Raw genomic sequence first — 23,732 nt, 5'->3', positions numbered from 1 at the left:
GTTCTGTTTAATTTGGTTCCAGATCTGGGATATTGTAGACAACAAACAGGGATCAGTTTCAAGAACAGGACTATATAAGGCATTGGCTTTAACAGCTTTGGCCCAACAAGGAAAGTCTGTCAACGAAAAACTCTTAGAAACATTTTCAGGACAGGGTAAGTCTAAGAAATCCATCAATGAACATAACATTTTCAGGACAGGGTAAGTCTAAGAAATCTATCAATGAACTATCTATGTGAAAAGAAGTTAAACATTTACACCATAATATTTAATCCAAATACTGATAACTATTGGAAAAAATGAAGATGAAATTTATGAATGTAAAACAGTTGATTGAATGCATATAAAACATTCCCCCTAAAATATGAACCATTTACCAGGAATTACACCTTATTTCATACACACTCTGTTTCTCATGTTGTTGTGTCTTTTAGCAATTAAGGTACATGCTATCTTAATTTCTTTGAATGACAAATGACATGCCTTATTAGATATGTATGTCACTGGGTAAGAGCAATCTGATTGAAATACGGATCCTTATAACCACTCCGTTCAATATAGGATCTGACAATACCCGATATGGGGTCCCGTTCGGATGACCTTTTACCACATGTATTCCAGATCAAATAATTTTCTACACATTTCTACATGAATTGTTTACGCCATTTCGTCCCAGTAAGCATATACATTTAGAATTGTTGTGCACTTTGGGCGAGATGACTACGTACACGAAAAGTATTCGGACAGTTTTTTCAAACTAGTTCGTCCCCAGTCAAGATTCTGGCAGTGCCAATTTGATTGGCCATTTCCAAAGGTCATCCTGACGTGACCCCTAATGGAATGTTCTCAGATCCTCATATCAAACGTAGTGATAATAAGGATCTGTATTTTAATCAGATTGTGGGTATAAAAGCGAAGTTAAACCTTGGTATTCTGCATCGTAAGTAATAGATAAACCAATAACCACGATCAGCTACACAAAAAACTTGAGACTCCCAAGGGGAAAGCAGCAGAACACCAAGACTGTTATATATATATATGTACATGTATGTGTAATTACCCAATATAAAAGTGGGTAACATGTTTTTATATTAATAAATCCTTAATAGGTCCTTGTGGTAATTAGATAATAAATCTGAATGCTGAAGAACTCCCAGTGGTATAGGATAATTAGATAATAAATCTGAATGCTGAAGAACTCCCAGTGGTATAGGATAATTAGATAATAAATCTGAATGCTGAAGAACTCCCAGTGGTATAGGATAATTAGATAATAAATCTGAATGCTGAAGAACTCCCAGTGGTGTAGGATAATTAGATAATAAATCTGAATGCTGAAGAACTCCCAGTACATGTTATAGGATAATTAGATAATAAATCTGAATGCTGAAGAACTCCCAGTGGTATAGGATAATTAGATAATAAATCTGAATGCTGAAGAACTCCCAGTGGTATAGGATAATTAGATAATAAATCTGAATGCTGAAGAACTCCAGTGGTGTAGGATAATTAGATAATAAATCTGAATGCTGAAGAACTCCCAGTACATGTTATAGGATAATTAGATAATAAATCTGAATGCTGAAGAACTCCCAGTGGTATAGGATAATTAGATAATAAATCTGCATGCTGAAGAACTCCCAGTGGTATAGGATAATTAGATAATAAATCTGAATGCTAAAGAACTCCCAGTGGTATAGGATAATTAGATAATAAATCTGAATGCTGAAGAACTCCCAGTGGTATAGGATAATTAGATAATAAATCTGAATGCTGAAGTACTCCCAGTGGTAAAGGATATTAGATAATAAATCTGAATGCTGAAGAACTCCCAGTGGTATTGGATAATTAGATAATAAATCTGAATGCTGAAGAACTCCCAGTACATGTTATAGGATAATTAGATAATAAATCTGAATGCTGAAGAACTCCCAGTGGTATAGGATAATTAGATAATAAATCTGCATGCTGAAGAACTCCCAGTGGTATAGGATAATTAGATAATAAATCTGAATGCTGAAGAACTCCCAGTGGTATAGGATAATTAGATAATAAATCTGAATGCTGAAGAACTCCCAGTGGTATAGGATAATTAGATAATAAATCTGAATGCTGAAGAACTCCCAGTGGTATAGGATAATTAGATAATAAATCTGAATGCTGAAGAACTCCCAGTGGTTATAGGATAATTAGATAATAAATCTGAATGCTGAAGAACTCCCAGTGGTATAGGATAATTAGATAATAAATCTGAATGCTGAAGAACTCCCAGTACATGGTATAGGATAATTAGATAATAAATCTGAATGCTGAAGAACTCCCAGTGGTATAGGATAATTAGATAATAAATCTGAATGCTGAAGAACTCCCAGTGGTATAGGATAATTAGATAATAAATCTGAATGCTGAAGAACTCCCAGTGGTATAGGATAATTAGATAATAAATCTGAATGCTGAAGAACTCCCAGTACATGGTATAGGATAATTAGATAATAAATCTGAATGCTGAAGAACTCCCAGTACATGGTATAGGATAATTAGATAATAAATCTGAATGCTGAAGAACTCCCAGTGGTATAGGATAATTAGATAATAAATCTGAATGCTGAAGAACTCCCAGTACATGGTATAGGATAATTAGATAATAAATCTGAATGCTGAAGAACTCCCAGTGGTATAGGATAATTAGATAATAAATCTGAATGCTGAAGAACTCCAGTGGTTAGGATATTAGATAATAAATCTGAATGCGAGACCCATGTATAGGATATTAGATAATAAATCTGAATGCTGAAGAACTCCCAGTACATGGTATAGGATAATTAGATAATAAATCTGAATGCTAAAGAACTCCCAGTGGTATAGGATAATTAGATAATAAATCTGAATGCTGAAGAACTCCCAGTACATGGTATAGGATATTAGATAATAAATCTGAATGCTGAAGTACTCCCAGTGGTATAGGATTATAAGACTCTTTCATTCATATGTGGATATGAAGGATAGGGATATTCTACCCAAGGGTCACAAAATGTAGTAAAACCTGAGGCTTGCAGAGGGTCTGCAACATTTTGTGATCCCGAGGGTAGAATATCCCGATTCTTCATATCCACTTATGAAAGAGTATTTTTCTTTCATACCTCGACGTTTTATTACAATTTTACAACCATAATATCCTGCCATTTTGTTAAATAAATTTGAAGAAATCCACGACTGGATGTCTATTTTCCATACATGAAAAATTACGTGAAATTTTCAACACTAATTCCATTGTTTGAATCTTTTATAGTAAAACCAGTCATATTTGTGATAAAAATGTTTAAATTTTACCGCGGAGATATTTGTTGATGCCGTGATGTCACGAGGCTTTATTGCATGGGTAGCCATGCAATACAGTCTCAGGCGACATGAGTGTATTGCCCTGGACCAGCCAGTATTACACCCGTAGGTATAAAAGAAAATTAGATAATAAATCTGAATGCTGTAGTACTCCCAGTGGGATATGACTGCTGGTTAGATACTAGTCAGAGCAGGTGATGGGAAGTCGGTAGGCTTCCCATTGATAAATACTTGGATGATGTTTGTTTATGTGTGTAACTAAGATAAGATATTGTTTATATAATGATACATGTCTGTTCTCATTGTGTATTATAACAATCTTGGCTTGTTTATATCTATGTATCATGTTGATCATAATTACTTAATTGAGAATTTAGATTAATCAGTAAATCTAATTCTATTACCGGATATGTTTGTAGGATTTAATGAATGATTTGTGATTTAAAGATAAAGAGTAAGAGATATAATTACTGTGTACATGATATGATATTTCCTGTTGTTGAAGATTAAAGATACTAAAGAACTTACAGCTATATCCCCAAACAAGTTCTATAGCTTAGGTTTGTTTAATTGTATCTGAAGTGTCATTATGACAAACAAGAAATGTTCATCTGTAATTTTCTTAATAAAGAATCTTTATGTTGCTACAATAAGATATAATATAATGAATCTCGGGGGACCCAGAAAATCACAGTTTGTAATACACATTACAAACAACTTATATTTCTAGTAAAAAACTTTAATGGAGAATGAAATCTATAAATATTCAGGAATTCTCTGTATAGTATGTTCCTTATAACAGTGTATATGAGTGCCATGATCCAGATATTCTTTAATCACTGAGAAAGATTATGTAATTATATGAATGGTATATGTATATTGTGCCTTGATCACATCAGTATATAGGTGACCCTATTATTGTGGGGTGATTGTAAGGTAGCCTGTGTGCTAGCTTATAGACTGCTGGACTATTATCTGTTTGGTACAAGGTTTAAGTAGGGCACCCTTGTTATACCTAAGTGGTATTGTCTAAAGCCATACTTATGTTCAATCAGACAGATCTCTGTTCAGTAGAGTGTTCATGCTAGAAAAGTAAATATTATTTTTGTGTATTGGTGACAGATGAAGCACTCTGTACATTGTCTTTCTGTTTATCATTATCATGTCAAGGTTCTATCCTTGGAATTCGTACATGTACCTTTAGGATCATTGTGCCCATGTGAAATTTCTGGATCAGGTTCATCACTGGTAACCTGGTAGTTTGATCGGTAGAGCATATGGTTAGTGTTCAAATGGGTCCGGGTTCAAACCTCGGTCTTGTTGCACATTTTCCCATTTCTTCTACATGACATTTGATGCCTATGACCAAACCTCTTTCAAACATTTGTGATACACTGAGCAAGGGAGTAGGGTGGGGGGGGGGGGCAAACTTGGTTGTGTTAGGAGTCTTTGGATGAAAGACTAAAAAGGAGGGAGGGTTGTGTTAGGAGTCTTTTGGGTGAAAGACTAAAAAGGAGGGAGGGTTGTGTTAGGAGTCTTTTGGGTGAAAGACTAAAAAGGAGGGAGGAGTATAATGGTTTTGGATCAAGTCAATCAGGTAGCTCCATTGGTAGATAACCGAGCTAGTTGTTCTGGCTGTGCATTTATCACTCACACGTTTGATACCTGTGACCAAGCCCTGGAGTTTCTCATCTTATCTATAAATACACATTTGTACATAAAAACACATCATTTTATGTAGTTTTCTTTATGTGTATACACTGGTTTCAGCACCAATTACATGTTCTGACAACTTAAATGTAACCATATAGGATTGATTCCAAACCAAATTGAATTTCTTTGACATTATTTTATTGATAATGACCAGAACATCTGATGTTATTACATTGAGGTACTTAACTGCCAGTACTGTATACCTCGTTTACCTGGTATATAATATAAGACTCTTTCATATGTGGATATGAAGGATAGGGATATTCTACCTGAGGGTCACAAAATGTAGTAAAACCCAAGGCTTGCCGAGGGTTTTGCAACATTTTGTGATCCCGAGGGTAGAATATCCCGATCCTTCATATCCACTTATGAAAGAGTATTTTTCTTTCATACCTTGATGTTTTATTGCAATTTTACAACTATAATATCCCGCTATTTTGAAATAAATTTTAAGAAATCCACGGCAGAAAGTCAATTTTTCATACATGGAAAAATACGTGATATTTTCAACAAAAATTCTGTTGTTTGCATCTTTTATAGTAAAACCAGTCAAGTTTGTGAAATTTTTTTAAAATTTTACCGACGAAATAGAAATTTTGTTGACACCGAGACGTTAGAGGCTTTATTGCATGGGTAGCCATGCAATACAGCCTCAGGCGGCATGAGTGTATTGCCCTAGACCAGCCAGTATTACACCCGTAGATATGAAAGAAATTGTATTCTAACTTATGCAAGTTAAACATTTAATTAAAATTCCCGACTTAAATTTAATATTCAGATTGACATGGAGGAACTATTTAAAAAAAAAACAACACAACATTTGGATTTGCATTGTTTGGTCTGCATTAATTTAAAGTTTGTTATGTATGATCTCAGGCGCTAATTAATTAAACAATATCAATACAGGAAACCATCAATATCAAAACTGATGCAATTGTTTAGAACAGAAAAATCAAATTTAGGAAAATAATTGTATCTAGCTTTTAAGAGACGATGATCGAAAATAAATGTATCCTGTCATACTTGTGTGTCAAAGTTGATAATATGTTTATTGTATAGCAAATTATGTATTTGATGCCATTCTCCACTGTCCAAACTACATTGTAAATATGTATACAAATGTAATTATGCATATATGTATACATGTTTTGTACCTATAAGCATAAGGCCTATTGGTTAATAAAAGATTGATTGATTGATGTAGATTATCAGGATATTTTGTCGAAGGATAATGTCAGAATACAGTTCAGTGAGTTTACAGTCCAAATTGGTAAAAAATACATTGAGTACAACTTATACTTACATTGTTTAGACCTAGGTTGAATACTGCCTATACATACAGTGTAAACTGTACAGATAAAAACATGATCAGTTGAATACAGTCTGTATACATACAATGTGTAGCGGGATTGGACTGGGTCGATTATCGGTGACTCAGTCGATAGAGCCCTCGGCTAGTGTTCGGAGGGTCCCTGGTTCGAATCTTGGTCTGGCTGCTACTATTTTTCCTCTCCTGTTACACAATGTACTGTTAAAAAACATTAGTTGAATATGGCATATTATGTATATATACAATGTACTGATAAAAACATCAGTTGAATACGGCCTATTATACATACAATGTAGTGATAAAAAACATCAGTTTAATACGGTCTATTATACATACAATGTACTGATAAAAAATATCAGTTGAATATGGCCTATTATACATACAATGTACTGATAAAAAAACATCAGTTGAATACGGCCTATTATACATACAATGTACTGATAAAAAATATCAGTTGAATATGGCCTATTATACATACAATGTACTGACAAAAAACATCAGTTGAATATGGCCTTTTATACATTCAAAGTACTGATAAAAAACATCAGTTGAATACGGCCTTTTATTCATTCAATGTACTGATAAAAAACATCAGTTGAATATGGCCTATTATACATAAAAACATCAGTTGAATATGGCCTATTATACATAAAATGTACTGATAAAAAACATCAGTTGAATATGACCTATTATACATTCAATGTACTGATAAAAAACATCAGTTGAATACGGCCTATTATACATAAAATGTACTGATAAAAAACATCAGTTGAATATGACCTATTATACATACAATGTACTGATAAAAAACATCAGTTGAATATGGCCTTTTATACATTCAAAGTACTGATAAAAAAACATCAGTTGAATACGGCCTTTTATACATTCAATGTACTGATAAAAAACATCAGTTGAATATGGCCTATTATACATAAAAACATCAGTTGAATATGGCCTATTATACATAAAATGTACTGATAAAAAACATCAGTTGAATATGACCTATTATACATTCAATGTACTGATAAAAAACATCAGTTGAATACGGCCTATTATACATAAAATGTACTGATAAAAAATATCAGTTGAATATGGCCTATTATACATAAAATGTACTGATAAAAAACATCAGTTGAATATGGCCTATTATACATAAAATGTACTGATAAAAAACATCAGTTGAATATGACCTATTATACATTCAATGTACTGATAAAAAACATCAGTTGAATATGACCTATTATACATTCAATGTACTGATAAAAAACATTAGTTGAATACGGCTTTTACTTGTAAAGGATAAAGGTTGATATTTATTTATGAAAAAATATTGATTTCAGCTAAAGTATAAAAAGATCATTTGAATGCAATCTACACAGTGCAGTCTACTTTGAATTTGGAAGTTGAATGCAATATACAAAATGTACATGTATTGGACATGATGCTAGTTGATACATGAAGACACAATATTTCAATGTGTATTATATTTACTTTTGAAACTTGTTTTCAGAACTGCCTAAGCCTGGTCTAGGAGATTTAGGAGACCTTCGGGCGAGCAGTGTAAAGATGAGGAGGTCAAAAACACCAACAGTGCTTGGTTTTACATTCCGAGAGTTGTGTGAACTAGATACTGTCAAAGTAGAGCTTGTACCCGAGAAAAAAGGCCTCATCTTAAAACATGTCGAATACGAAGTGACTAGTCAGGTAAGTAATGCTATATTAATATCAATGTTATGATTATAGGTACTCTTTTCTTTTGGTAAAGCCAATAGTCATATCACTTCTCAATTTTGATTTAAATATCAGAACAATTAAATCAAGATCAACATTGCTTACCTGAGGGTATCCATTTCAACTGGTTCGAAAAATTTGTAAGTTGATACTTGTAGTATTTAAATCATAAGCCAAATACAGGATTGATTTCTACATACAGTATAAAGTCTCTTTCTCTCTTGAGCTGATACATGTTTGACATGAAGATATCAGGGTATATAAATCTACACAACATATATAATGTGTGGATATTCTACTCCAGAATTGTAAAGCGACCGTCCTCAGAAGATACAACGACTTTGTGTCCTTTTATGAGTTGTTAATGACTCGTTTTCCCTACAGAATGATTCCAAGTCTTCCACCCAAGAAAATGATGGGAGGTAAGACATTGAGTTAATTAATATAAAAAAAAGCTTTTGAATAATACCAATTTTTAGGTCATCTGACCCGAAGGGTCAGGATGACCTATTGTCATCATGCATCGTCTGTCATCCCATGCGCCGTCCGCCATGTGTAAACTTTTCATTCAAATGACTTCTTCTCAATAACCGAAAGGCCCGGGGTACTGATATTTGGCCTGTTGCATGCTGGGATGAAGGGCTACCAAGTTTGTTTAAATGAATGACCTTGACCTTCATTTAAGGTCACAGGGGTCAAATGGGATAAAATCCTTTAAACAACTTCTTGTGAATAACTTAAGAGGCCTAGAGACGTGATATTAGGCCCATGACATGCTGGGATGAGGGGCTATCAAGTTTAATCTTTAAATGACTTCTTCTCAGTAACCAGAAGGCCAAGGGTACTGATATTGGGCATGTAGCATGCAGGGATGAAGGGCTACCAAGTTTGTTCAAATGAATGACCTTGACTTTCATTCAAGGTCACAGGGGTCAAATAGGCTAAAATCTTTAAACGACTTCTTCTCAATAACCAGAAGGCCCAGGGTACTGATATTGGACCTGTAACATGCTGGGATGAAAGGCTACCAAGTTTGTTCAAATGAATGACCTTGACCTTCTTTCAAGGTCACAGGGGTCAAATAGACTTAAATCTTTACACAACGTCTTGTGAATAACTAAGAGGCCTAGAGACCTGATATTTGACCCCTGACGTGCTGGGATGAAGAGCTATCAAGTTTGTTCAAATGAATGACCTTGACCTTCATTCAAGGTCATAGGGGTCAAAAAGGCTAAAATCTTCAAACGACTTCTTCTCAAGAACCAGAGTGCCCAGGTTACTGATATTGGGCATGTAGCATGCTGGAATAAGGGGCTACCAAGTTGTTCAAATCAATGACCTTGACCTTCATTCAAGGTCACATGGGTCAAATAGGCTAAAAAATTTAAAAGACTTCTTGAGAATAACTTTGAGGCCTAAAGAATAGATATTGGGCCTATGACCTGCTGGGATGACGAGCTACCAAGTTTGTTCAAATCAATGACCTTGACCTTCATCCAAGGTCACAGGGGTCAAATAGACTAAAATCTTGAAATAACTTTTTAATAAAGGGCTACCATATTGGTTTAAAAATGACCTTGATCTTCATTCAAGATCACAGGGGTCAAAATGGCTAAAATCTTTAAATGACTATGTTGTATTGTGCCAATAGTCAGATGACTGTTAAGGCCCATAGGCCTCTTGTTATCTTTAGAGGGTTGGTGGGGAGCAGCTTTAGAAATATGCAGCTTTTACACTTTGATTCTGTTCACTGTAAAATACAAAATGGGATGTAAAGTGCATATAACAGTTAGCTCTATTTATACTTTTGATTTGTTGATCTCTAGAGCAAGCAGAAAGTTTACTATACCTATATGTATAGCTAGCTTAATTTAACATAAAATTTAGGGTTAGCATATTATCCCTATCAAGAGCGCCTCTAATAAGCCCCCCCCCCATGTTTTTTGCTGAAAAAATAAACTAATTTCATACAATTTTTAAAGCAGATTGTGATGATTTGTCTTTGGTGGTGCTACTTAAATAGTGCCTCACATCAGTTTGGTGCATAACATATCTATATCATCTTGTATAAGAACTAAATTTATTGTATTGGACAACTTAAGACATGTTTGCCAAGTGTTTATGCATAGAACAGTAAGGCCGCCATGTTCAAAACAAAACATGTCACTTGAATGTCCCACACACGAGTGGATGAACACTAACTGGCATTAACATTTTAGCAATGTCTACACAGGTTTTATGAATACTTACTGTATATCTATGATAAAATCTCCGCCAAACAGACATATTTAACCAATGTTTAATACTTCTGGTGTATACATTTCTTCATAATAATGTAATTCCAATACTTACTTGACTTAAAAACGTAAGTTGGTTATAGTAAGTTTCACAAAAATACGAAAATAGATGCAAGATGACAATGTAGTCTGTTTCAGAAAAAAAACTTCTAAAAATGGTCTCAAATAACGGTGCCCCCCTTCGGCCAATTAGCCGCACCCGGTGCCCTTATTAGGGAAAATATGGTATTTATAAAATATACTGCACTATTTTAACGGGCAGAGATACTAAGCAGCAGTATCTTTTAATTCCTGCTTATTTGCGTATTTATTTTACTTTATAGCCAGCAGAGAGTTCATAGAACAAAGGAGAAAATCTTTGAGAAGATTCCTGAACTTAATAGCTCGCCATCCTCAGATCTACGACGATAAATTAGTGCTGTTCTTTTTTACCTTTAATGGATCGGTAAGTAATGTATTTTTATCTTACGAAAAATCTGGTAATATATTAAGGTACCATTCTAATATCTGACAAATAAGAAACGACATCCCGATACTGGAGTTTGTGTGTCTGTCTATCTTTCCATCTCAGAGTATTACAGCTGTTGATGAAACCTGGCTCATATCATACGTAACGTGTTCTTGTGTTTCGCAAACTGAATAATCACCCTGTTACAGTATGTTATATTTTGGCACTCTAATTTCGTCCAATTTTGACAATAAACGAATTGCCCTCAATATAAACATTTTCTTTGTACCATAAAATCTGAATATAGGATAGTGTTTTTATTGGTATAACATTTACAATATTATAAATCATTTTTAGAAATATTTTCACTATAATTTGATTGATGAAATAATAATATAAGTTAGAAATCAAATTTTATCAGTTTGTTAAAATCTACTTTCCTTGGTTTTAGTGAATATTTACAAAGTTGCAAAATAAAAAAAACTAATTCAATAATAACCGTAATGTAATCATAAAAAGTAAATGATAGTCATCATGTGATAGAGAGTTATATAAAGCGCTACATATGTTTGATCTCTACAGGATATGCAACATAAGATAAAGGAGGCCTTCCGAGGGATACCCGATGAATTTATGACCAGTAACCTTGCTAGTCAGGCCAAGGTGAGTGTCTCATTCACGATGGTCAAACATTTACAGTTTTATGCCTGAAAACAAACAGTGAAAGCACATATACAATGACACAGAAAAACTCCAGGCTTGTTATGGAATTAGATTAATATGCACCTTGAATTTTGTACTAAAAGTACATGATAAAAGCAGATAACAAAAACATAGATAATTATTGGCTTATAGTGGAAATTGCCTCAATTCTTTGAATCAAAGAATAATAAAGAATATTCTTTTGGCTTTAGATTATCAGTTGATCTTGTTGTTTGGTTGTTAGGACCTGGTTCCCATGGATACACAGGTACAGCTTGGTAACAGTAAGGAACACATTCGTATCCTGAGTAGCAGTGTCTCCAAGCTAAAGGACATCGCCGAGAGGATGGTGATGAGGGCCACGAGCTATGCGTGTGATATGTTACAATTTGGCCAAGAACTCAGGTAGTCTAGCGATGCGTGTGATATATTACATTTCAGCCAGGAACTCAGGTAGTCTAGCGTTGCGTGTGATATGTTACAGTTTGGCCAGGAACTCAGGTAGTCTAGCTATGTGTGTGATATGTTACAATTTGGCCAGGAACTCAGGTAGTCTAGCTATGTGTGTGATATGTTACAGTTTGGCCAGGAACTCAGGTGGTCTAGCGATGCGTGTGATATGTCACAGTTTGGCCAGGAACTCAGGTGGTCTAGCGATGCGTGTGATATGTCACAGTTTGGCCAGGAACTCAGGTAGTCTAGCTATGTGTGTGATAATTTACAATTTGGCCAGGAACTCAGGTAGTCTAGCTATGTGTGTGATATGTTACAGTTTGGCCAGGAACTCAGGTAATCTAGCTATGTGTGTGATATGTTACAATTTGGCCAGGAACTCAGGTAATCTAGCGATGTGTGTGATATGTTACAATTTGGCCAGGAACTCAGGTAGTCAAGCTATGTGTGTGATATGTTACAGTTTTGCCAGGAATTCAGGTAATCTAGCGATGTGTGTGATATGTTACAATTTGGCCAGGAACTCAGGTAGTCTAGCTATGTGTGTGATATGTTACAGTTTGGCCAGAAACTCAGGTAGTCTAGCTATGTGTGTGATATGTTACAGTTTGGATATGTTACAGTTTGGCCAGGAACTCAGGTAATCTAGCTATGTGTGTGATATGTTACAGTTTGGCCAGGAACTCAGGTAATCTAGCTATGTGTGTGATATGTTACAGTTTGGCCAGGAACTCAGGTAGTCTAGCTATGTGTGTGATATGTTACAATTTGGCCAGGAACTCAGGTAGTCTAGCTATGTGTGTGATATGTTACAGTTTGGCCAGGAACTCAGGTAATCTAGCGATGTGTGTGATATGTTACAATTTGGCCAGGAACTCAGGTAGTCTAGCTATGTGTGTGATATGTTACAGTTTTGCCAGGTAATCTAGCGATGTGTGTGATATGTTACAATTTGGCCAGGAACTCAGGTAGTCTAGCTATGTGTGTGATATGTTACAATTTGGCCAGGAACTCAGGTAGTCTAGCGATGTGTGTGATATGTTACAGTTTGGCCAGGAACTCGGGTAGTCTAGGAACTCAGGTAGTCTAGCTATGTGTGTGATATGTTACAATTTGGCCAGGAACTCAGGTAGTCTAGCTATGTGTGTGATATGTTACAGTTTGGCCAGAAACTCGGGTAGTCTAGCTATGTGTGTGATATGTTACAATTTGGCCAGGAACTCAGGTAGTCTAGCGATGCATGTGATATGTTACAATTTGCCCAGGAACTCAGGCAGTCTGGTTTTCCTGACCAATAGAAAATAGATTTTAATTTACAGCTATAGAGAGCAAGAGATCTGGTAAAATACAACCAAGTGAGGGTGTTTGGATTTCATTGGGACTATATCTTGTTAGGGTCTTCATGTAAATAAAACAAATTAAGAAATAGGCAAAGGTCATGTAGAGGGTAAAATAGTGACCAGTTTGTTGACTGTATATTCTATTGAATGTAGAGGGTAAAATAGTGACCAGTTTGTTGACTGTATGTTCTATTGAATGTAAGGTTAAAATAGTGACCAGTTCTTGACTGTATATTCTATTGAATGTAGTGGGTAAAATAGTGACCAGTTCGTTGACTGTATATTCTAATTTTTACAGTTTGCACTGACATGGACTCAATAACCATGCTTTCTAGTATTATCATTATCAGTGTATAATGATAGTAGAACACGTGCGAAGATTCTATTGTTACGTGAATAGTCGATGGCGTAGCAACGTGAGGTCATGACCCCACTTTTGGCAGGAACATATGAATGACTCGATTCCAATCAGCTGTTCAATCGAATTCGTTGACAATGACAGGAGAGAAAAAAATATGGGTATTTCAATTAAAAAATATGCAACTGATAATTAATTATATTCATTTACGTGAAAAACTGTAAATATAAGGAATAGATTTTTATTTTGTTGAGGTAACATAATATTTACACGGGCTCCATTATCATTATACCCTCAAAACCTCTACAAATAAAAGTCTATTCCTTAATTGAATGTAGAGGGTAAAATAGTGACCAGTTCGTTGACTGTATATTCTATTGAATGTAGAGGGTAAAATAGTGACCAGTTTGTTGACTGTATATTCTATTGAATGTAGAGGGTAAAATAGTGACCAGTTTGTTGACTATATATTCTATTGAATGCCATTATTATACTTTACCCCATTGTCTTGATCATGAAAATTAAAAAAAAAAAAAAAAACATTATTCAAGAAATATTAAAAAAAAAAAAATCATTCATTAAAGACAGAAATTTTTGTTCCCAAATTAATAACTTGCATTTTGTGACAATGAGTTTCTTTAATAACCAAATGTTTGTTTATAGTGCCCTAAGTAAATCCTTATAGTGGGGTAATTCAAAATAATGACCCCCCGAGGGCCTGAGGGGCTCGACATCATTCAAAAATTTGGCAAAATGTGACGACAAATGGAAGAGCACTTATAATGCAATGGGGTTGGGATTTTGAAATTGTACAAATGATAGGGCTGACCCCCGGGGCCTTAGACGGCAATTGATGCGAGTGGTCAAAAGGTAATGTAGGCTACTACGACTGGGATTGCTTATTTGTATGGTTTCAATCTAACGACTCGTACAGGGCCCTGGTCTTGATCATGAAAAGTCTGAAGAGAAAGGAAATTAAAACACCTTTTGTCCTTAATGAGTTTATGCTAGCCATGGGAGACACGGGCTTCAAAGTCAAGAGGTAAACACACTAATGCTAGCCCTCAAGGCTTGAGGTAAATTACCTTAATATTCCTGTATGTCTCTGTAAACAATGGTTTTGATTTAAAGTTATCTCCCTTTAATCTGATTTGTTCATGGTGTTGATGTGAAACAGTATAATTATTATTGATTACTGTATCACCCCACCAGGGTAAAGCCTGCGGGATATAAAATCCAGCATTTAATGCTATTTTGTTAAACAAAGTCCAGATAGCCTCCACTGACAGGTTTCTCGTAGGTTGCATGTCTATAACAAAGTAATTTTATTTGAAAATTGACAATACACCTTATATAGGTACATATTGTATATATTCAAAGGCATGTAAATCAAATGATTTGTAAAATGTTAAAAAAGGCTTTAAATATATAAGAATTTTTAAAAATTTCCAGAGATAGCCCACAACAGCAGATAGTCTCATTAAGCATCTTCTGATGTAAATGTAAAAAATAATTGTATTTTTCATGAGCAATACACAGGAAATCATGATATCTCTTTAGAAGTTAGAATACTTCTTCATGTCTTTTTAGCCCACCATCATCATATGGTGGGCTATTCAAAAAGCTTTTCGTCCGTGGTCCGTCCTTCCGTTCGTTAAGCTTTCTTGTTACCGCTATTTCTCAAAAAGTACTAAAGGGATCTCTCTCAAATTTCACATGTAGGTTCCCCTAGGGCCCTAGTTGTGCATATTGCATTTTGGGACCGATTAATGAACAAGATTGCCGTCAGACAGCCATCTTGGATTTTGATAGTTAAAGTTTGTTACCGCCATTTCTCAGAAAGTATAGAAGGGATCTCTCTCAAATTTCACATGTAGGTTCCTCCTCCTAGTTGTGCATATTGCATTTTGGGACTATTGCATTTTTGGACTGATCAGTGAACAAGATGGCTGCCAGGCAGCCATCTTGGATTTTGATAGTTAAAGTTTGTTACCGCTATTTCTCAGAAAGTACTGAAGGGATCTGTCTCAAATGTCATGTGCAGATTCCTTAGTTTTCTAGTTGATCATACTGCATTTTGGTACCGATGGGTGAACAAAATCGTCAACAGGACGTCATCTTGGATTTTGACAAGTGAAGTCTGTTACTGCTATTTCTCAGAAAGTATTGAATGGATCTGTCTCAAACAGGTAGCCATCTTAGATTTTGAAGTTTATTACTGTTATACATTTCAGAAAGTGATCTCTTGTTTTAGTTAGTCATAATGTTTCGTCTGTCATCGTCCGCCGCTCACTTTTCACATTTTGAGCTTCTTCTGAAGTTCTACCATGTATTTACTTCAAATTCAGAATAAAACAGATTTCAATAATGATTTCTTATTGATAAGATGTGTGTTTTACCACAGGCTGCAGATGAAGCTGAGAAGGTGGTAGAAAAGTTAGCACTCTTCCAGGATTTACTATTGTCATATAAAGTAAGTACTGTCTATTCTTCTGTTATGTAGATCATTGATGCCCTTATTGTAACCTAAATTAGGGCTGCATATATATCTATTGAGGAAAGCCTACTGTAATCACCCTGTCAGTTTGTATGTTTGTCTGAGATTTTCTTGAAAACTGATACCCAATTGTTTTGAAAATGGTATACAATGGTGTACATAATAGGACTTCTATGTGGTCTTCTAGAAGTCCATGATATACTTTGGACACAAAACTATGAAGTGGTTCTATGCATCAATTCCTCTGGGATATCTTGTTTTATATCAGTAGGAACATTGGAGTCTGTTGATATTGTACCCATATCTAAGAACATTTGTTTTATTATGAATTGTATTATATCTATATCAAAGTAATTTGTACCAATAGGTGTTGCATGATCTTTGTGTTATAAATACATGTACAGATTTGTTTACTGATATGATGTACGAGGTATTAATGTATTCTGGTACCTTTATTTTATAGGAATTATGTGAGAGACATGAGAAAGGTGTACTACATGACCACCAAAGGGCGATCCAGAAGATGGGACAGTATAAGAAAAAGAAGATGTCGGCTACTGTTGGCACCTCAGAGGTAGATGGATGTTTTATTTTTTTTGTGCTTGTTTTGAGGTTAATGCAGCTTCAAACTTTCAATACAGGTATTTCATGGCCTTGGGGTCTCAGATTCCCCCTGTGGATCTAGAGGGGGTCAAATTTAGTATATAGGGAAAACACATTTATAAGTATAATTTGTTAAATTTCATTAGGTAAGGAGTCAAACCAGGAGAGCGATATAGGCCCTATGGGCCTCTTGTTTGTTTAATTTCAGTAGATAATCAGTCAAACTAGGTTAGAAAACCTGAGATTGTACAGCATTTTAACATCATATTCATATTGACCCAGGGGCCAAAAGGGGTCTCTGTATTTGATTGAAATTTATAATCCAGTATATAGATGTTTTTAAAACTGCTAATGGCAGAACCAAGCGGCTTTATTAAGATGGGTGCGTGTTGGACCCATCTACGGTTGATGCATGCACATCTGCTGACTTCCGGTATTGACAGTTCGCAGATAAACAATCAATAGCCGTGTCACCAACCTGTTCATATTATTATAATCATTACTTGATATTTTTGGAGTTCACAAATAGAAATGGGGTTTTTCGTGATGCATCTTTCTGTATTATTAGCGTGTTTCCCAGTTGGTATATGGCTTTAGACGATGACTTTGTTTTGGCCACTGGCAGTTGATTTTTAGTACACTTAAATAAGGCACATGCTTTAGAGGGTATTAAACACACATGAAATAAAAATTTAGAGGCACATGCTTTAGAAAATAGGCACATGCTTTATTAAAACACACATGAAAAATAAGGCACATGCTTTAGAGGGTATTAAACACACATGAAAAATAAGGCACATGCTTTAGAGGGTATTAAACACACATGAAAAATAAGGCACATGCTTTAGAGGGTATTAAACACATGAAAAATAATAAGGCACATGCTTTAGAGGGTATTAAACACACATGAAAAATAAGGCACATGCTTTAGAGGGTATTAAACACACATGAAAAATAAGGCACATGCTTTAGAGGGTATTAAACACACATGAAAAATAAGGCACATGCTTTAGAGGGTATTAAACACACATGAAAAATAAGGCACATGCTTTAGAGGGTATTAAACACACATGAAAAATAAGGCACATGCTTTAGAGGGTATTAAACACACATGAAAAATAAGGCACATGCTTTAGAGGGTATTAAACACACATGAAAAATAAGGCACATGCTTTAGAGGGTATTAAACACACGTTTCGTAGGTAACATCAGATCTGTAGGATAGATTGTTTTAAGAAACAATCAAAATCAGCTGTGCAGCGGCTTTTCATGTCATTACTGACATAATTCTAGTTTAAATAAACTTTAAAAATTTTAACCATTTAGTAGTTGTGATTGGAAGAAGTTTGATTTAATTATCTTTGTTTACATTGTAGGTGGGAGCAGTAGAACAACTAGAACAGAAAATATTACAAGTAAGTATCTGTCTTTTGTCAAGAATGATTAAGTGTATTGGCCAAATGGCATGTAATTTGACTGTACATTTTTTTCACAAATTTTGATCAATAGCATAGGATGGTTCTTGATGACCTGTTGATGTCTGTATTGTCTGCTATCACATCAGATAAAAGTTCAATTTTCTCTCACTTTTATCAATCACATTAATGTCCAAATTTCTTTTATCATAGTTTTTAGTGATCACCAGCCAAGGTTAAAGATTTTATTGTATCTCTTAGCCCTATTTTAATGCCAAAATTTATGCATTGTTTTATTTTCTGTAATATATTCTCTGCTATTGTATAACCTATTTTGTATTCTGTAACTAGTATTTGGTTGGTTATATGAAAATTCTTTTTTACCTGCAGCAAGAAAGTCAGATTGCCAACATGGAAAACAGAAACTACTACAGCTTACACTGCCTACAAATGGAGACTCAGCTAATATATGCAAATGTAGAAATACTGTACGATGTGCTCGGTGGGATGGCAGAAACACAGGCAAGGTCACACACAGAGGTAGGTTCAACTGTTTTCTTTATCTATGTTAAATTTTTTTGTTGAAATTCGATTTTACTGTTTAATAGTCTCTATTTATGTAAGATTTGGTAAATATACTAAAATTGATCTAAAAATACTTTTCTAAATTTCTATAATTTATCTTTTTTGCTCACATTCATCAAAAAATGTTCAGACCAAATTAACTATTTTTGTTTACAGCTCAGCAGAGTGTGGAATGAAATTCGACCAATCATAGAGAATGTAATAGGTAAAGAAATTTCCTCAAGGACTTCCCCTGTCGGCTCCTCACTGAACAACAACCATGCCGGCATCACCTTATGAAAACAAGCAATACTTGTGTAAATATAGACAATAAATATATGATGGTGGGAAGTGAATATCCAGTCTGTCAACAGCAGTATACTGGGCCCTAAGGTCATTCCTCAAGGTCATCCAGGACCAGTAACCTTGACCTCAGTGTTCCAGTCCCTCCTCAGTACATGTGATGTGATGAAGATGTTGTTTGGGCCTGTTGTCTCTACACATTTCTCAGAAGAACTTTACACACACTACTTTAGGGATACTCTATATGATCCCACCTGTACAACTCCTAATACAATGAGCTGTTGGAACATCTCCAGAAAGAGACTTTCCTGGTGTCATGCTGACTCTACAGTGAGGTTCCCAGATAGTTACCCCACCACAGTCCTTTCCATGTCAGCCTTTGTCTGTGTTTGGCAGCAACCTGTATTAACCAGAGAGCCTCGGCCACTATAGGGTTACCCTGACAGCTGTGTATTTATTCCCCAGTGTAACTTTTGATGTTATTTTTTTGTTTAACAGCTGAAGGCATGTTACCATTATACACAGATTATTATTGGATGCATGTGTTGTTAATGCAGATTATCAATTTATTTCATTTTTAGCTCACCTGGCCCGAAGGGCCGGTGAGCTTATGTGATGGCGCGGCGTCCGTCGTCCGTCGTCCGTCGTCCGTCCGTCCTCCGTCCGTCCGTCCGTCAACATTTCCTATAAATCGCTACTTGTCCTAGAGTTCTGCATGGATTGTAACCAAATTTGGCCACAAACATCCTTGGGGGGAGGGGGAACAGAACTTGTATAAATTTTGGCTCTGACCCCCCAGGGGCAGGAGGGGCGGGGGCCCAATAGGGGAAATAGAGGTAAATCCTTTAAATCGCTACTTGTCCTAGAGTTTGGCATGGATTGTAACCAAAATCAGCCACAAAACATCCTTGGGTGAAGGGGAACAGAAACTTGTATAAATTTTGGCTCTGATCCCCCAGGGGCAGGAGGGGCGGGGCCCAATAGGGGAAATAGAGGTAAATCCTTTAAATCGCTACTAGTCATAGAGTTCTGCATGGATTGGAACCAAATTTGGCCACAAACATCCTTGGGGGAAGGGGAACAGAACTTGTATAAATTTTGGCTCTGGCCCCCCGGGGGCAGGAGGGGCGGGGCCCAATAGGGGAAATAGAGGTAAATCCTTTAAATCGCTACTAGTCATAGAGTTCTGCATGAAATGTAACCAAATTTGGCCACAAACATCCTTGGGGGAAGGGAAACAGAACTTGTATAAATTTTGGCTCTGACCCCCCGGGGGCAGGAGGGGCGGGGCCCAATAGGGGAAATAGAGGTAAATCCTTTAAATCGCTACTAGTCATAGAGTTCTGCATGGATTGGAACCAAATTTGGCCACAAACATCCTTGGGGGAAGGGGAACAGAACTTGTATAAATTGTGGCTCTGACCCCCCCGGGGGCAGGAGGGGCGGGGCCCAATAGGGGAAATAGAGGTAAATCCTTTAAATCGCTACTTGTCACAGAGTTCCGCATGGAATGTAACCAAATTTGGCCAGAAATATCCTTGGGAGAATAAGAACTGAGTTTGTATAAATTTTGGCTCTGGTCCCCGGGGGCAGGAGGGGCGGGGCCCAATAGGGGAAATAGAGGTAAATCCTATAAATTGCTACTAGTCATAGAGTTCTGTATGGATTGTAACCAAAATTTCATGGCCATAGAGTAAGGTGTACTACATGACCACCAAAGGGCGATCCAGAAGATGGGACAGTATAAGAAAAAGAAGATGTCGGCTACTGTTGGCACCTCAGAGGTAGATGGATGTTTTATTTTTTTTGTGCTTGTTTTGAGGTTAATGCAGCTTCAAACTTTCAATACAGGTATTTCATGGCCTTGGGGTCTCAGATTCCCCCTGTGGATCTAGAGGGGGTCAAATTTAGTATATAGGGGGGAAAACACATTTATAAGTATAATTTGTTAAATTTCATTAGGTAAGGAGTCAAACCAGGAGAGCGATATAGGCCCTATGGGCCTCTTGTTTGTTTAATTTCAGTAGATAATCAGTCAAACTAGGTTAGAAAACCTGAGATTGTACAGCATTTTAACATCATATTCATATTGACCCAGGGGCCAAAAGGGGTCTCTGTATTTGATTGAAATTTATAATCCAGTATATAGATGTTTTTAAAACTGCTAATGGCAGAACCAAGCGGCTTTATTAAGATGGGTGCGTGTTGGACCCATCTACGGTTGATGCATGCACATCTGCTGACTTCCGGTATTGACAGTTCGCAGATAAACAATCAATAGCCGTGTCACCAACCTGTTCATATTATTATAATCATTACTTTATATTTTTGGAGTTCACAAATAGAAATGGGGTTTTCGTGATGCATCTTTCTGTATTATTAGCGTGTTTCCCGGTTGGTATATGGCTTTAGACGATGACTTTGTTTTGGTCGCTGGCAGTTGATTTTTAGTACACTTAAATAAGGCACATGCTTTAGAGGGTATTAAACACAAATGAAAAATAAGGCACATGCTTTAGAGGGTATTAAACACACATGAAATATAAGGCACATGCTTTAGAGGGTATTAAACACACATGAAAAATAAGGCACATGCTTTAGAGGGTATTAAACACACATGAAAAATAAGGCACATGCTTTAGAGGGTATTAAACACACATGAAAAATAAGGCACATGCTTTAGAGGGTATTAAACACACATGAAAAATAAGGCACATGCTTTAGAGGGTATTAAACACACATAAAATAAGGCATACATGAAAAATAAGGCACATGCTTTAGAGGGTATTAAACACACATGAAAAAATAAGGCACATGCTTTAGAGGGTATTAAACACACATGAAAAAATAAGGCACATGCTTTAGAGGGTATTAAACACACATGAAAAATAAGGCACATGCTTTAGAGGGTATTAAACACACATGAAAAATAAGGCACATGCTTTAGAGGGTATTAAACACACATGAAAAATAAGGCACATGCTTTAGAGGGTATTAAACACACATGAAAAATAAGGCACATGCTTTAGAGGGTATTAAACACACATGAAAAATAAGGCACATGCTTTAGAGGGTATTAAACACACATGAAAAATAAGGCACATGCTTTAGAGGGTATTAAACACACATGAAAAATAAGGCACATGCTTTTAGAGGGTATTAAACACACATGAAAAATAAGGGCACAATGCTTTAGAGGGTATTAAACACACCATGAAAAATAAGGCACATGCTTTAGAGGGTATTAAACACACGTTTCGTAGGTAACATCAGATCTGTAGGATAGATTGTTTTAAGAAACAATCAAAATCAGCTGCTAGTTTAAATAAACTTTAAAAATTTTAACCATTTAGTAGTTGTGATTGGAAGAAGTTTGATTTAATTATCTTTGTTTACATTGTAGGTGGGAGCAGTAGAACAACTAGAACAGAAAATATTACAAGTAAGTATCTGTCTTTTGTCAAGAATGATTAAGTGTATTGGCCAAATGGCATGTAATTTGACTGTACATTTTTTTCACAAATTTTGATCAATAGCATAGGATGGTTCTTGATGACCTGTTGATGTCTGTATTGTCTGCTATCACATCAGATAAAAGTTCAATTTTCTCTCACTTTTATCAATCACATTAATGTCCAAATTTCTTTTATCATAGTTTTTAGTGATCACCAGCCAAGGTTAAAGATTTTATTGTATCTCTTAGCCCTATTTAATGCCAAAATTTATGCATTGTTTTATTTTCTGTAATATATTCTCTGCTATTGTATAACCTATTTTGTATTCTGTAACTAGTATTTGGTTGGTTATATGAAAATTCTTTTTTACCTGCAGCAAGAAAGTCAGATTGCCAACATGGAAAACAGAAACTACTACAGCTTACACTGCCTACAAATGGAGACTCAGCTAATATATGCAAATGTAGAAATACTGTACGATGTGCTCGGTGGGATGGCAGAAACACAGGCAAAGTCACACACAGAGGTAGGTTCAACTGTTTTCTTTATCTATGTTAAATTTTTTTGTTGAAATTCGATTTTACTGTTTAATAGTCTCTATTTATGTAAGATTTGGTAAATATACTAAAATTGATCTAAAAATACTTTTCTTAATTTCTATAATTTATCTTTTTTGCTCACATTCATCAAAAAATGTTCAGACCAAATTAACTATTTTTGTTTACAGCTCAGCAGAGTGTGGAATGAAATTCGACCAATCATAGAGAATGTAATAGGTAAAGAAATTTCCTCAAGGACTTCCCCTGTCGGCTCCTCACTGAACAACAACCATGCCGGCATCACCTTATGAAAACAAGCAATACTTGTGTAAATATAGACAATAAATATATGATGGTGGGAAGTGAATATCCAGTCTGTCAACAGCAGTATACTGGGCCCTAAGGTCATTCCTCAAGGTCATCCAGGACCAGTAACCTTGACCTCAGTGTTCCAGTCCCTCCTCAGTACATGTGATGTGATGAAGATGTTGTTTGGGCCTGTTGTCTCTACACATTTCTCAGAAGAACTTTACACACACTACTTTAGGGATACTCTATATGATCCCACCTGTACAACTCCTAATACAATGAGCTGTTGGAACATCTCCAGAAAGAGACTTTCCTGGTGTCATGCTGACTCTACAG

The 23,732-nt window shown here is 35.7% G+C and overlaps 2 protein-coding genes across 2 annotated transcripts; both read left to right on the top strand.

The window, feature by feature from the left end:
* Nucleotides 1-19,747, top strand: LOC138324204 (sorting nexin-8-like). The gene is made up of 13 exons (XM_069269285.1): nucleotides 1-155; nucleotides 7,893-8,086; nucleotides 8,418-8,535; nucleotides 10,734-10,855; nucleotides 11,441-11,521; nucleotides 11,805-11,965; nucleotides 14,375-14,382; nucleotides 14,979-15,007; nucleotides 16,098-16,184; nucleotides 16,672-16,782; nucleotides 18,188-18,226; nucleotides 18,617-18,766; nucleotides 18,968-19,747. Exons 2-13 carry the CDS (start codon nucleotides 7,949-7,951, stop codon nucleotides 19,088-19,090), a joined length of 1,167 nt encoding a protein of 388 aa, XP_069125386.1. The 5' UTR covers nucleotides 1-155; nucleotides 7,893-7,948; the 3' UTR covers nucleotides 19,091-19,747.
* A 1,043-nt stretch (nucleotides 19,748-20,790) lies between these two features.
* On the top strand, nucleotides 20,791-23,732 carry LOC138322670 (sorting nexin-8-like). Its single transcript, XM_069266687.1, has 4 exons — nucleotides 20,791-20,877; nucleotides 22,497-22,535; nucleotides 22,925-23,074; nucleotides 23,276-23,732. The coding sequence occupies exons 1-4, from the start codon at nucleotides 20,827-20,829 to the stop codon at nucleotides 23,396-23,398; spliced, it is 363 nt and encodes a 120-aa protein (XP_069122788.1). The 5' UTR covers nucleotides 20,791-20,826; the 3' UTR covers nucleotides 23,399-23,732.

This window comes from Argopecten irradians, chromosome 5 (assembly GCF_041381155.1).
Source record: "Argopecten irradians isolate NY chromosome 5, Ai_NY, whole genome shotgun sequence".
In the NCBI taxonomy this organism is placed as follows: domain Eukaryota; kingdom Metazoa; phylum Mollusca; class Bivalvia; order Pectinida; family Pectinidae; genus Argopecten; species Argopecten irradians.
Note: the sequence above shows the minus strand (reverse complement) of the source record. Positions and strands in the feature narration are given on the sequence as shown.